Raw genomic sequence first — 12,965 nt, forward strand, 5'->3', positions numbered from 1 at the left:
ATTTAATTAAATGCTGTTAAGCATCACCACCTCCACAGAGTTACTGTATTTTTAATCACATGCTGAGTTCTGCTCCAAGCCTTTTAGCATTCTTCAGCTAAAGGAACACCTACATAAAAGAGACGAAGGGTGCAATGCAGCCAAAGCAAAACACTTTTAAAACTAGTTGATTTCAGTGGAGGGAGAATCATGTGCTTCACATGTGTACCTATGGCTGTTTGGGTACACCCTTTCCACTCACGGGGGTCCTAAGTACCTGTGCGATGTAATGAGTAGGTTGATAGTAGGGATGTGGGTGGCGCTGTGGTCTAAACCACTGAGCCTCTTGGGCTTGCCGATCAGAAGGTCGGTGGTTCGACTCCCTGCAATGGGGTGGGCTCCTATTGCTCTTTCCCAGCTCCTGCCAACCTAGCAGTTTGAAACCACGCCAGTGCAAGTAGATAAATAGGTATCACTGCAGAGAGAAGGTAAATGGTGTTTCCGTGCACTCTGGCTTCCGTCACAGTGTTCCGTTGCGCCAGAAGCAGTTTAGTCATGCTGGCTATGTGACCTGGAAAGCTGTCTGTGGACAAATGCCGGCTCCCTCGACCTGAAAGCGAGATGAGTGCCGCAACCCCATATTCGCCTTTGACTGGACTTAACCATCCAAGGGTCCTTTACCTTTACCTAGGTTGATAGTACAGTGGTACCTCGGGTTACATACGCTTCAGGTTACAGACTCCTCTAACCCAGAAATAGTACCTCGGGTTAAGAACTTTGCTTCAGGATGAGAACAGAAATTGCGCTCCAAATAATAGTTCTAGCATGACTAGAAACCATGGAAGGAAATTGCAGGGCAGGTTTTGGGGGACATATTAGGAACACTTCCTATTGGTAATGCTGTTCAGCAGTGGAGCAGATTGTCTTGGGATGTGGTGGGTTCTCATTTGCAGGAGCTATTTTTGCATAGTCTGGATTGGGGACGGGGTTCCTCTGGTGGCTCTGTGTGCAGCAGACCAATCGAATCCTTGCAGATTGCCCATTTTTTTGTGGTAATGGCTTCCTCCCTTCCTTTAAACAGAGCATCCTAGAACTCGAAAAGGAGCGACTGCATCTTCTGTGCAATACATTAAATTGTTACAGCCAGCATCTTTCCAGTTTGGCACAGAACCTAATTGCGGTATGTAATATTAGGATTTTTCACCTCCAGTGGTTAGAAAGTTTGTTTTTAAAAAGGAACTGTTTCCAGTTCAAGAACGTTGTTTTTCAAAATGAACTGGTTCAGTTCCAGTTCCTCCAAATGAACCTTTTAGTTCATAAAAAGTTTGTCCTTGGCATACATTTTTTTCAGCATTCAGAATGTTACCAGCCAGTATGCTGAACCAAAGTCCAAAAGCAAATTGGAGGCCACACACAAGTAATAAAATGTCTGACAGACAGAACGTAAGCAGGTTAAACTTTCCCCATAATTGTATTTCCATACTAGAAGACTTACTCTGTTTTATTTCTGCCACCTACACAGCTGTTAGAGGCACAAAGCACCACTGTTGCTAAGGAATCCGAAAGAAGGAATGTGAGGCATTTCTCTCTTCTAACCTGAATAGCTTACAGCAAGAAGTACAGGCCCAGGAACAGGTGCAGGAAATGCCTCACATTCCTTCTGATTCCTTAGCAACAGTGGCTGACTTAGTGTCTTTAGCAATAGCCTAATAAGCCTTAGACCGTTCCTGCCACATTTAGCTTTGCAACTTTCTTTAGAAATGTTTGGTTGATTTTTTTTAATAAAAATGAAAGTTAAGAGTCCAGGCCTCCTGCTGGTGGATGGCGAGGGCAAAAGTAATGAACATGAAGATGAACTATAAATCATTCAAAGTTCTACCCCCAAACTGAACTTTATTCACCTTTAGAATACCTGACATTTACAAGTACTACTTTCAGGTGTAGTTTTTGAACTAGTTAGTGAACTTTGTTCAATGGGACTAGTTCATTCCAAGCGCTGTTCACTTCCATCTAAATATTATTAGAGCTTCTTTTCATATTGAATCTTGTTTGTCCTTATTCTAGTGCCACACAAGGCTTCATAATGCGGTCAGTGAAGTTGATGCACACAAGGACACACAGATGTTAGGAGAAGAAATGTCCATGCCTGCTACAGAGACCAAGCTGGAGCTGTTATTAACAGACTATTATGTGAGTGCACTACTGAGATGCTTGTCATCATGACGGGCAATGTTTGTATGGCAATAGGAACTGCCTGCTAGGGCTGGGCGATTTATCGATATATTGTTCAAACCCAGTTTGAAGTCCATATCGTGATATCGGTTTCATAGTTTTTGACTTGGCAATATATCGTGAATAAGGATGTTTGTGTGTGTGCTATGCAAAAATCACAATGTAGGAAAAAGCATGGAACCAACCAATGCTTCTCTTGATTCCTGCAGCCCGTTAGCTCTGCTGGCTCAGCTCTCCCCCGCCTCCTTCAGGGAGCAACGAATCACAAGAGCATTGGCCGGCGAAAACCACATGGCAGTAAAAACTGAAGCCAGCCTGTGCCTCTACGTAGCTCCATCCTTATTTCAGACATCGTAACATATCAGTATATCGCAATGTTTAGCCAATGCTATATCATGATGTTGAAAGCAAAATATCGCCCAGTACTACTGACTGCTGTAGGAGCCTCTGGAGGAAGTGTAATGGCATGGCTCTTGGTGCATTCTGTGTAAACTATAAAAATGAGCCAGCTACCCAGTGGTAGGCAGGTTTTGCTCTGATTTCACCAGTGCCTAACTGCAGCACTTTACTTTCCCTGTCAGGGTGAATGACACAATTTGGCAGAAAGTAAATGGGGGAAACAATTAATATGGGAACTGAATAGATTTCTTGCCATCCGTGATCCCATTTCTCAAGATTGTTCCCATCTGCATACCTCCAGCCTCTTCTGTTCCTTAGGACTGCTCTTACCATGTGTGTTGGCCCGTTCAAGTGTACGATTAGCACACCAGTACTTTGGTGGCCCAGATGGGCATGCTGGCCCTGTAGTCCAGTGGTAGAGCATCTGTATTGCACAGGTTCAATTTCTGGCATCTCCAGCTAGGGATGAGAATGTCCCCTGTCTGCAAACCTGGACACCCTCAGCCAATCATTTGTGGGCAAAACTGAGCTAGATCGTTCTATGGTCTGACCTAGTACAGGGCAGCTTCTCAAGGTCCTATGCTGGCATGCTAACATTGCATATGAATAAACCATGGTACGTGCATTTTACTGTGACTGACCACACACAGAATATTCAGGCTTTACCCATGGCCCACATCTTGTAAAAATCAGGAGTGTGTTGCAAGAGTGGGACAAAACATTGAGAAGCAGCTTGTGTATTAATAAGCAGATACTATGAAAATATTGATTTGCTGGTTGCAAATAGGTTTGTGATTACCTGAACACTGTTTTGTTCTCTCTTGCAATAAATGCCATTGCAACCATGTTCAGCTCATAATGCAAGTTCTAAATTAACACCCCAAATGTAGAGCATCTGAAGTAGCCAAGCCACATTTTATATCCTTAAAAGGGCTTGTAATATTTTGGCGCAACTGCTGTTTTTGCTTCACAAAGGACTGATCACAAATCAACGGGTGCTGCCAGTGCTTTATCCACAGAGGAAGCAGTTGACATAAATCAGAAATTAAGGTCCACAGGGCCAAAAGCCACAGCAGGTGCCTTCTTGACTATTATACTTTCTCCTGTGACTGTCTATATGGGGGAATCCAACATCATGCAATTACTAAGCTATAATACAATAGCAACAGAGAGCTGCTTTTTCAGCACTGTCGCTTTGCACGCCACTTAATCACAAGGTTTTATTGGCACAGCAATTATGCTTATGCATTGCAAAAGCACAATATGGTAAGCAGAACTGGAGTATCCAAATAATGGATCTGGATAAGCTTATTGCCTGTAACTATTATTATTCAACTGAGCTGGGAACATATTTAAATTTTTTATGTGTCAAAGACTTTGCGGGGGAAACTATAGGGCTGTGTTCACATGTACACACACACACACACACACACACACACACACACACACTGGGCAAGCATCAGAATTCCAAGGTAATTACCCTGTTCATTAGTTTTGGGGACCAGACAGAATCAGAGATGCGTTAAACGTTTCACTGATTTTTAATGAACCTTCTTTCAAATCATCTTTCTGATAACACCCATGCTTGTGCATAATTTCATAGAATGTCTGCTTCCTCTGATGTACCACCCTTGCTTTGTTGCACCATAAAACTAACATTTCAAGATAAAGGGAAAGGAAGTTCTGCAAAAGGAACATTTGTATGCTACCTCACATAGTTCTGTTACTAGAAATGGCGATTTGCCGAGCGACTTATAATATCGCCGCATGCGTGCAATCAAATTATTTCATATTGAGAATAATAATTTAGCACAATCCAATATTGACTAATAACACTATTTGATATATTCTAACTGCATTGCTTGGGGCCTGGAGACTTGAGTAGGGATCAGGAATTGAAAGCCCCAGGGCGAATCTGTAATATTCTAAGTAGGACCAGCTTGCCCCAGTTTCCAGTGTGGAAGGCAAAAAGATTGAGTGCAGGACAGTTGATGCCTGTGGGCAACAGAACATCCCAGTGTCTACTTTAGAAAGATGTTGGGCCTGGTCTGCTACCTTTTACCACCTCTGCTAAGTGGCCCTCTCAGAAAACTAGAGTCTTGGACAGAATATACAGGTTAGTTTAGTGCTTGCTAATCTCTACTGCCTTCACCTGTGATTGCCAGAATACCATGAGACCCATAAATTCTGGCTGATAGGACATTCACCTTCCTTTTCTAAGAACATGCTCTCGGGGTCTAAGTGCTTTGATGGATCGCTGCCTTGCCTTAGAATCGGAGAATTGTAGAGTTGGAAGGGACCGCAAGGGACCATGTATTCCAGCTCCCTGCAGTGCAGGAATCTTTTGCTCAACTTGTGGCTCAAGCCCACAACCCTGAAATTGTATGCTCTACCAACTGAGCTATTGCCGTCAAGTGTTGCTTTTTTTAATCTGAGACTAAATACTGAAACATTTTGTGGTGCATGAAGCCACGGTGAAGTCAACCATGTTGTCACTTGGACTTGATTTGTGCAGACCGTGCCAGTGTCAACACTCAATGTGTGCTTGAGTTTAGAGTAGTACCAAATGCAGGGTTCATTGTACTTCTGCACTTCTAATAAACACTTTCCTGCTTGGATGCATTTTTTCTTTTCCATCTGAACTTCATGTCTAAAACGTGGGTTTATTTTCCTGCAAAAAGGAGGAAGATGCTACAAGCCTCATCGAAAAAGAGAGGAGACAGGCTTCCATCAAAGCCAAAGTACTACGTGCTCAAAAGGACTTGGAGAAGGCGTTACAAGACAAAGCAGGTGCCTTGAAATGCCGCCTGTATGCCTTGATATATTGAGTATTACCATTCAATCCCTGACATTGCTTCTAGAGAAAACTGGCCTAGACAAGAGTTCATAGATTGATAGACTAAAACCAATTCCCCTGGAATTGAAGACAAATGTGTAAGGAAGCTATGTGCATTGTTAGCCCTTCAACACACAGCTTATTTGCCTATAAAGGTAAAGGTACCCCTGCCCGTACGGGCCAGTCTTGACAGACTCTGGGGTTGTGCGCTCATCTCACTCCAGAGGCCGGGAGCCAGCACTGTCCGCAGACACTTCCGGGTCACATGGCCAGCGTGACGAAGCTGCTCTGGCGAGCCAGAGCCGCACACGGAAACGCCGTTTACCTTCCCGCTAGTAAGCGGTCCCTATTTATCTACTTGCACCCGGGGGTGCTTTCGAACTGCTAGGTTGGCAGGCGCTGGGACTGAGCAACGGGAGCGCACCCCGCTGCAGGGATTCGAACCGCCGACCATGCGATCAGCAAGTCCTAGGCGCTGTGGTTTAACCCACAGCACCACCTGCGTCCCTGTTATTTACCTATACTTATTTATAAAACTTCTTACCTGCCCTTCAGCATAAGATTCCGGGGTGGAGTTACAATAACAGAATATACAGTTATAAAAACAGATAAACCCATTACAATTATAATGCACACAAAAGTGTTCCAAATGGAACAGTGCAGTGTACAAAACAGTATCAGATGGTTCCACAAAACAGCTTAATTTTCAAAGAGCAGGGGAAAGAGATCTCTTTAGCCCAATGTGAGAGCTGTACAATGGAGATGCTAGATACATCTCTGTGGGGAGGTACAGTCGTACCTTGGTTGACAAACACTTTAGCTCCTGAATGTGGGAATGTTTAGGGATGCAGGGAAGGATATATTGTCTAAGATATCCTATCCCAACTTGTCTTTACAAGTTCAACAAAATCAGCAGAGTTAACATTCCCCTTTTTTAAATATACGCACAGCAGATAGCTTGCTCAGACTCGTTAAGAGACTCTGTAAATATTTCCTGGTATTTTTCCCGTTTAATCCCTCCTAAAATAAGATGCTATGCAGTCTTCTGTAAAGTATAAAACACTTACAAGTAAATCATCTGTTCACACAAAGGTACCCAGAAGGCAGACTTTTAAAAGGTTATAACATGGTTTAAATGTGGTGACTATCTCCTTATGAGAGAAAGCCCCCCTTTTCTTCTCTTGGCCTGGAGCCAAGGGTGCATCTTAGTAGTGCTGTTGTTAAGATGACATTGATAGAAACAAGATGATCGCCAGCCTGTGATTCTTTTCTACTTCAGGAGAGGCCACGCCCATCTCGTTACACATAGGAAGTTTCATCTCAGTCCTGGAAAGCAGGAAGTTCTGGCTGGAGGACTGAGACAACCTTCATCTCTACTCTAGCAATGTTGTGTTTGACTGCATTCTTAACATTCCACACTGAATGCCGCAAACCTGGGAGTGTTCTGGTTTGTGAATGTTCTTTTGGAAGCTGAACGTCCGGCAGGGCTTCTGCGGCTTCCAATTGGCTGCAGGAAGGTACTGCAGCCAATCAGAAGCCTTGCCTTGGGAGTCTAATGTTTTGGAAGTCAAATGGACTTCCAGAACGGATTCCATTTGGCTTCCAAGGTACGACTGTATATAATTTTGGAGCTGCCACAGAAAAAGCCTTCTCAGGCTGTCATTCCTCATACTTCTGATGTGTTTTAACAAAAAGGGCCAGTAGGGATGGAGATGGTATTTTGTATATTTGGGGCCTAAGCCATTTAGGGTTTAAAACACTTGAATTGGTTTGGAAACAACTGGCAACCTGTTGCATCTTCCGTGGTGGATAGCGAGCAAATGAAAGCAAACAATAAATGCACAAGTCACCCTTCACTAACAGAGGAATTGCCCACTTAATAGTCCAGGTTGGCTAGCCTCTTCCTTCTTGCCACTTTGAAAGTTAATAAAGGAAGTATTTAATTTAGGTTAATTTGTTCTCCTTGAACAGTTGATCATCTTGGGTCCTCCAGATGACTGCTATTGCTGCGTCTTTTATTAGCTTGTCTGCTTTATCACAATATGATTGTACACCACTTTGTGGCCTATTGAGCCAAAAAGCAGCTCTTAATTTTTTAATATAAATAAATATGTCCTGGGAGTTTTCTAATGGCACTATAACGCTTTACAGTTGATTTCCAGAAACATTTTATGAAGCATTTGTTTTCCAGAGACATATGCATGAAAGATTAGTAAATGTTCTGTGTGTGGGCAAAAACACCATAGTACAGATTGTTTAATCTTTTATAAATGGTTATTCCTTCAATATTCTTTTTAAAGGTCTGGAACGAATGCTTAACGCTTATACGGAATCTCCACAGTTCTCAGATGCAAAGAATCAGAATGATATCACTGAGCAGCTTGATGAGGTAACATTTTTTGACTGTAATCTGTAAATTAGTTTTATACCATCTTTTTAATGCCTGCCTGGGCTTAATTTGTTCATTTCAAATCCAGCTTTCACTAATATCTAATGCCCATGCCTCAAACAATCACTAGAAAATCAACTGGGCAGGTTTGGAATAGAATAACCTGCCAAATTGGGTGTGATTTATTTTAGGACAAGAAACAATAAGAGAAGTACTGTAGTACATTTTAAACTGGAAGTCTGATTGTGTGTGTGTGTAAACTAGTGATGGTGCAGAAATTTGTTTCAGTTTGCATTTAAAGGTGAACCTATGTAATCTGCATTTTCTGCATTTTCCAAAACAGGATGTAAACCAAAACACATCCATCCTTCAAAATTCACTTCTGTAAATTATGGAAATGCAACCAAATCATGTGTACAAAAATTCATATAAGTAGGATAAAGTGTGCCTACAAATGCATATATTACTGAAAACAATATACAAAAAATAATTATATTGGGGGAATTGCTTTGCAAAAAATATCTTTTAACAGGCAAACTTGCATACAAACGTGAGTGTATTAGGAAAAAATGTGCAAACGTGTGAAAATGTGGAGAACTCAACTGAACGTAAATTGGAAAAAACAAAGGGAAATCGAAATTGAGATTCACCCATCCCTAGGGTCAACTCCTGCCCCCACCCGAAATCAACATGAAGCAAAATACCATTTTACTAACAGTATTTTTATTTTTTTAAAAACTATCTGTATTACTAGACATCTCTGAAAGTTATCCTTCTGCATGCAAACCACTTCAAGCTGGCGACTGTGCTTGCAGAAATTGAGCAGATGCCCAAACCAGTCGAACCCAGGAACTGCATTTCAAAATGGAAGGAAAAGGTACTATGAAGGGTTCTGGCCTGTGTCAAAGCACTTTTAGGGAACATGTGTGAGGCTAATTTGGAGGATATGTTTTTACAGCCCAATCCCACAAACTATTACAGCCTTCTGTACATCCTGGTTCTTTCACCTGCCATTAGTGGGACCAGTATGTCATTGCTGGTAAGAGCATACATTTGGGAAAGATTATTATTATTATTTTTACAATACAGCTAAACAAAAGCTTTTAATCACTCTTCAAAGTACCATATTTTTTGCCCCATAGGACGCACCGGCCCATAGGACGCACCTAGTGTTTTTTTTTTGGGGGGGGGGAATAAAGGGGAAAAAAAATTCCCCCAGGCGCGGGGCTGGGGCGGGGGAAGCCCGAGCTTCCCCCGACCCCAGCCCCCAGAACAGGCAGCTCTCTGCAAGCCTTGGGAGACCGGCGCGACTTCCCACCGGGCTCCCACGCCTTGCGGATATCTGCCTGAAGCCCAAACCAGGTCGGGGAACAGCGGGATGGCGGCGCTCCACCTCCCCACTGTCCCCCAGCTTGTGGGGCTGGCGACGGGGAGAAGCGTGCTTCTCCCCGTCACCAGCCTCCAGATCAGATCGGGAGACAGCGGGAAGGAGGGAGGTCATTTTTCCACTGGAAATTTTGCCTGCTAGAGCTGAGTACTGGGGATAAGTATAAAAACAACTTAGAATCATAGAATGGAAGGGATCCTGAGGGTCTAGTCCAGCTATGACCAAACTTGTTAGCTAGGGATGATGGGAGTTGTAGTCCAAAAACAGCTGGAGGGCCAAGTTTGTCCACCACTGGTCTAGTCCAACCCCTTGCAATGCAGGAATGTCAACTAGATCAAACATGATAGATGGTCCTTCAACCTCTGCTTTAAAACCTCCAAGAAAGGAGAGACCACTACCTCTCAGGGCAGTATATTCCACTGTTGAACAACTCTGTCAGAATGTTATTCCTGATTCTTAGTTGGAATCTTTCTTGTCACTTCAATCCATAGATTCAGGTCCTACCCTCTGGAGCAGAAAACAAGCTTGTTCCCTCTGCCACGTGACAGCCCTTGAGATATTTGAAGATAACTATCATATCTCCTCTTTACCAGGCTAAACATACCCAGCTCCTTCAACCATTCCTCATAAGGCTTGGTTTCCAGACCCTTGATCTTCTTGGTCACCCTCCTCTGCACAAATTCCAGTTTGTCAATATTCTGTTTAAACTGGAGTGCCCAGAACTAGACAGTAGTCTGACCAAGGCAAAATAGAGAGCGTCTATTACTGCCCTTGATCAGGACACTATACTTGTTGATGCAGCCTACAATAGCATCAGCATTATTTATTTAGCTGTTGCATCACACGGTTGACTCATGTTAAGTTTGTGGTCTACAAAAACCCCTAGATCCTTTTCACTTGTACTACTGGCAACTTCAAAAGTGATAAGGGATATAGTTTATTAGTGTTACTTGTAAAGATGCAGACTTATTATGAACAGAATCCTGTGGAAAGCTGCTTCGTGTAAGAAAATATAACTGTTTGTCTGGGGTTTCTCTGCAGTAACCACCATAACATATGGAGGGGGAGACTATCAAAACATATCTTAGCAATTGGGGAAGAGTGAAATAGCCAACATTTGTTCAGAGTATGCAAATGCTTACATGTTTACACTTAGCTATAGTTTGGCTTAGCATTATGTGCAAACTGCATCCCTGTGTTGTTCAAGTATATTTATTTTCACGTGCCTTTAGGTACAGTACTTTTGCCCAAAACAATTCAATTTTTAGCATTTCTCCTGTTAACAATGCTTTTTTCTTTCCCCCAAAACTGTTAGGACTGTGTGCATCACTCTGTGGCAATCACCTGCCCTGTTAAGAAGAAACACTTTAAGCAAACTTTGAGCACAGGGGCCACCAGTGAAGAAGGAATTAACAGAAGTTGTCCACCAGGTAAGGACACAATCCATTGCAGGATCAGCATGTGAAGTCTAGGGTTCTCTTCTCTCTCATAATCACATAGTTGGCAAAATGGCTGCCATTCTGGTACAATGGTACCTCGGTTTTTTAACATCTCCGTTGACGAACATTTCGGTTTTTGAATACTGTAAACCTGGAAGTAAACGCTTCAGTTTTCGAACATGCCTCGGAAGTCGAACATGTCACACAGCTTCCGCTAAGTGCAAGATTCTGAGGCCTAGCTGTTGGCTATTGAGTTTTCGGTTTTCAAACGTTTCAGAACTTGGAACAGTCTTCCAGAATGGATTACGTTAGAAAACCGAGGTAGCACTGTAACAGTAGAAAGCTGAGGAGCAAGTGAAAGGTTTCTAGCTAGTAAGATGTCTCTCACAGTTTCGGTACAAATTAAAAGCATAAAAGCATAAAAAGCAGCTGAGCCTGCTGGCAGCTCAAATATTGTGTTAGTAATGATGATGATGATAATTTTATTATTTGAACCCCACCCATCTGACATAATAAAAAATTAAAAAGCTTCCCTATACAGGGCTTCCTCCAAATGTCTTCTAAAGAATAATAATAGGATTATTCTTCCCTGTTCCTCCGTGGTGAGGCTCTGAATCTTCTGAGTGCTTGCCACCCTCCAGTCCTTCAAATTTATCATGATGGTGGGAAATGGGGCTGCACGTATAGCTATATAGTATGGGTACTTTTTCTGTCCAGAAGCAAATAATGCTCCCTTCAAAAAGGGAAAACAGCAGTACAACTGCCAGGCCAAAATGGAAACTATAATCAAATAATTTAATAATCAAATAATTTAAAAGGGGTCAAACTATAATCAAATAATTTAAAAGGGGTCAACATACCTGAAATGGAACAAAATACACCCGGCCCTTCAGATCCAAGCTGTTTTCAAATCTCTCCATCTCAAAAAATTAATTCAGGAGCTATACCTGGGTTGTTGTTGTTGTTGTTTTAAAAGAGCTAGTTATTACCACAAGACTGTATTTGTTATAGCCTGCCATAAATATTATCACTTTTGTCCAAACTTTCCAGTAGCTGTTAGCAATTCAAAGCCAACAGAGAATGGTGATTCAGTATATGGAACTTGTACAGCTTTATATGATTACCATGCTGAAAGGGAGGACGAGCTCTGCTTGAATAAAGGTAACGGTAACATTTTCCCTCCTCTAATCTCAATGTAAGAGAAAAGTCCCACTGGATCAGACCCAAAGCCCATCTACTCCAGCATCCTGTTCTCAGTGGCCAACAGAGGGACTAGCTTGAAATCCTTGCATTTCTGGCTACAAAACCAGGGGTAGAGTTTTAACTTTATACTGAAATAAACTCCTGGGGGGAGGACTAAAACCTGCCCACTCTCCATGTAGTTTGGCTCTAAGCATACATATGGAAGAACACTTAAAAGCACAAGCCATACATACTCATGAATGGTTTATCTGGTTTAGTCTTCACAGAGAAACCCTTCTGTTCTTTTGAAGGATGATAGAGACAGAGTACTTTCTAAAGCCATGTAGCTTCCTTAAGAAACTTGTGTTTAAGATCTGGTTTATTAGACCAAGGAAGTTAAAGTAACACTATGCACATTCCTTTATTAGGTGATGTGATTGAAATTCACCAGAAGGAAGAGGATGGATGGTGGTATGGCTCTCTCAATGGGAAAATAGGTATTTTCCCTGCTACATATGTGGAAGAATTAATTCCCTCTACCACCAGGAGCCTCAATGAAGATGACGAAACGTCTTTTTAAACTGAAAAACCACAACTGGGACAGATTGCAAGTGCAACTAACAATATGGATTTATTCACTTTGACAAGACATCAATTCAAGCTTCTCTAAGTGCCTGCTCTTTCTTTGTTTAGAACTTTTTCATGTTCTAAATAAAATATTGAAAGGCATTATATAAAACTCAACTTTCATTTGTTAAATTATTGTCATTATCGTAAATAATTAAAAACAATTGTAATACCAAATTCCTTCTTAATTTTTTTTTTGAAGCAGTGATACCAACACTAAAGTTGCAATGCTGTACACAGTTCACTGCAAGTAAATCACACTGCACTCATTGAAGCTTACTTCTGAGTAGACATGTATAGGATTGCATTGTTAAGGAACCACAATATTGATATTTGTCATTTAATGGGACTGGTGTTAGCTTGTACTGGGCGGGAAACTGACTTTTTGTTGTTTTTTTAAGAGTTATACAGTGAAAGCAGACATTTACTATACCTTGTTCAGAGACTGAGTTTGATGTGCCCACATTCCATGGGCAGCTCTGAATGAAACAGAAG

General features: G+C 41.9%; 1 protein-coding gene across 1 annotated transcript in view; it reads left to right on the forward strand.

Moving 5' to 3' along the window:
• Positions 1-12,647, forward strand: part of NOSTRIN (nitric oxide synthase trafficking) — a 28,013-nt gene extending 15,366 nt beyond the window's left edge. The window contains exons 9-16 of the mRNA XM_081874292.1: positions 1,061-1,159; positions 2,044-2,169; positions 5,292-5,400; positions 7,747-7,835; positions 8,590-8,712; positions 10,538-10,652; positions 11,712-11,822; positions 12,272-12,647. Coding sequence (XP_081730418.1) covers positions 1,061-1,159; positions 2,044-2,169; positions 5,292-5,400; positions 7,747-7,835; positions 8,590-8,712; positions 10,538-10,652; positions 11,712-11,822; positions 12,272-12,423 — 924 coding nt within the window. The 3' untranslated portion in view covers positions 12,424-12,647. The remainder of the gene's footprint in view (positions 1-1,060; positions 1,160-2,043; positions 2,170-5,291; positions 5,401-7,746; positions 7,836-8,589; positions 8,713-10,537; positions 10,653-11,711; positions 11,823-12,271) is intronic.
• Positions 12,648-12,965: the final 318 nt, after the last annotated feature.

The sequence above is a fragment of the Podarcis erhardii genome, assembly GCF_964252035.2.
Source record: "Podarcis erhardii genome assembly, chromosome: 1".
Taxonomy (NCBI): Eukaryota; Metazoa; Chordata; class Lepidosauria; order Squamata; family Lacertidae; genus Podarcis; species Podarcis erhardii.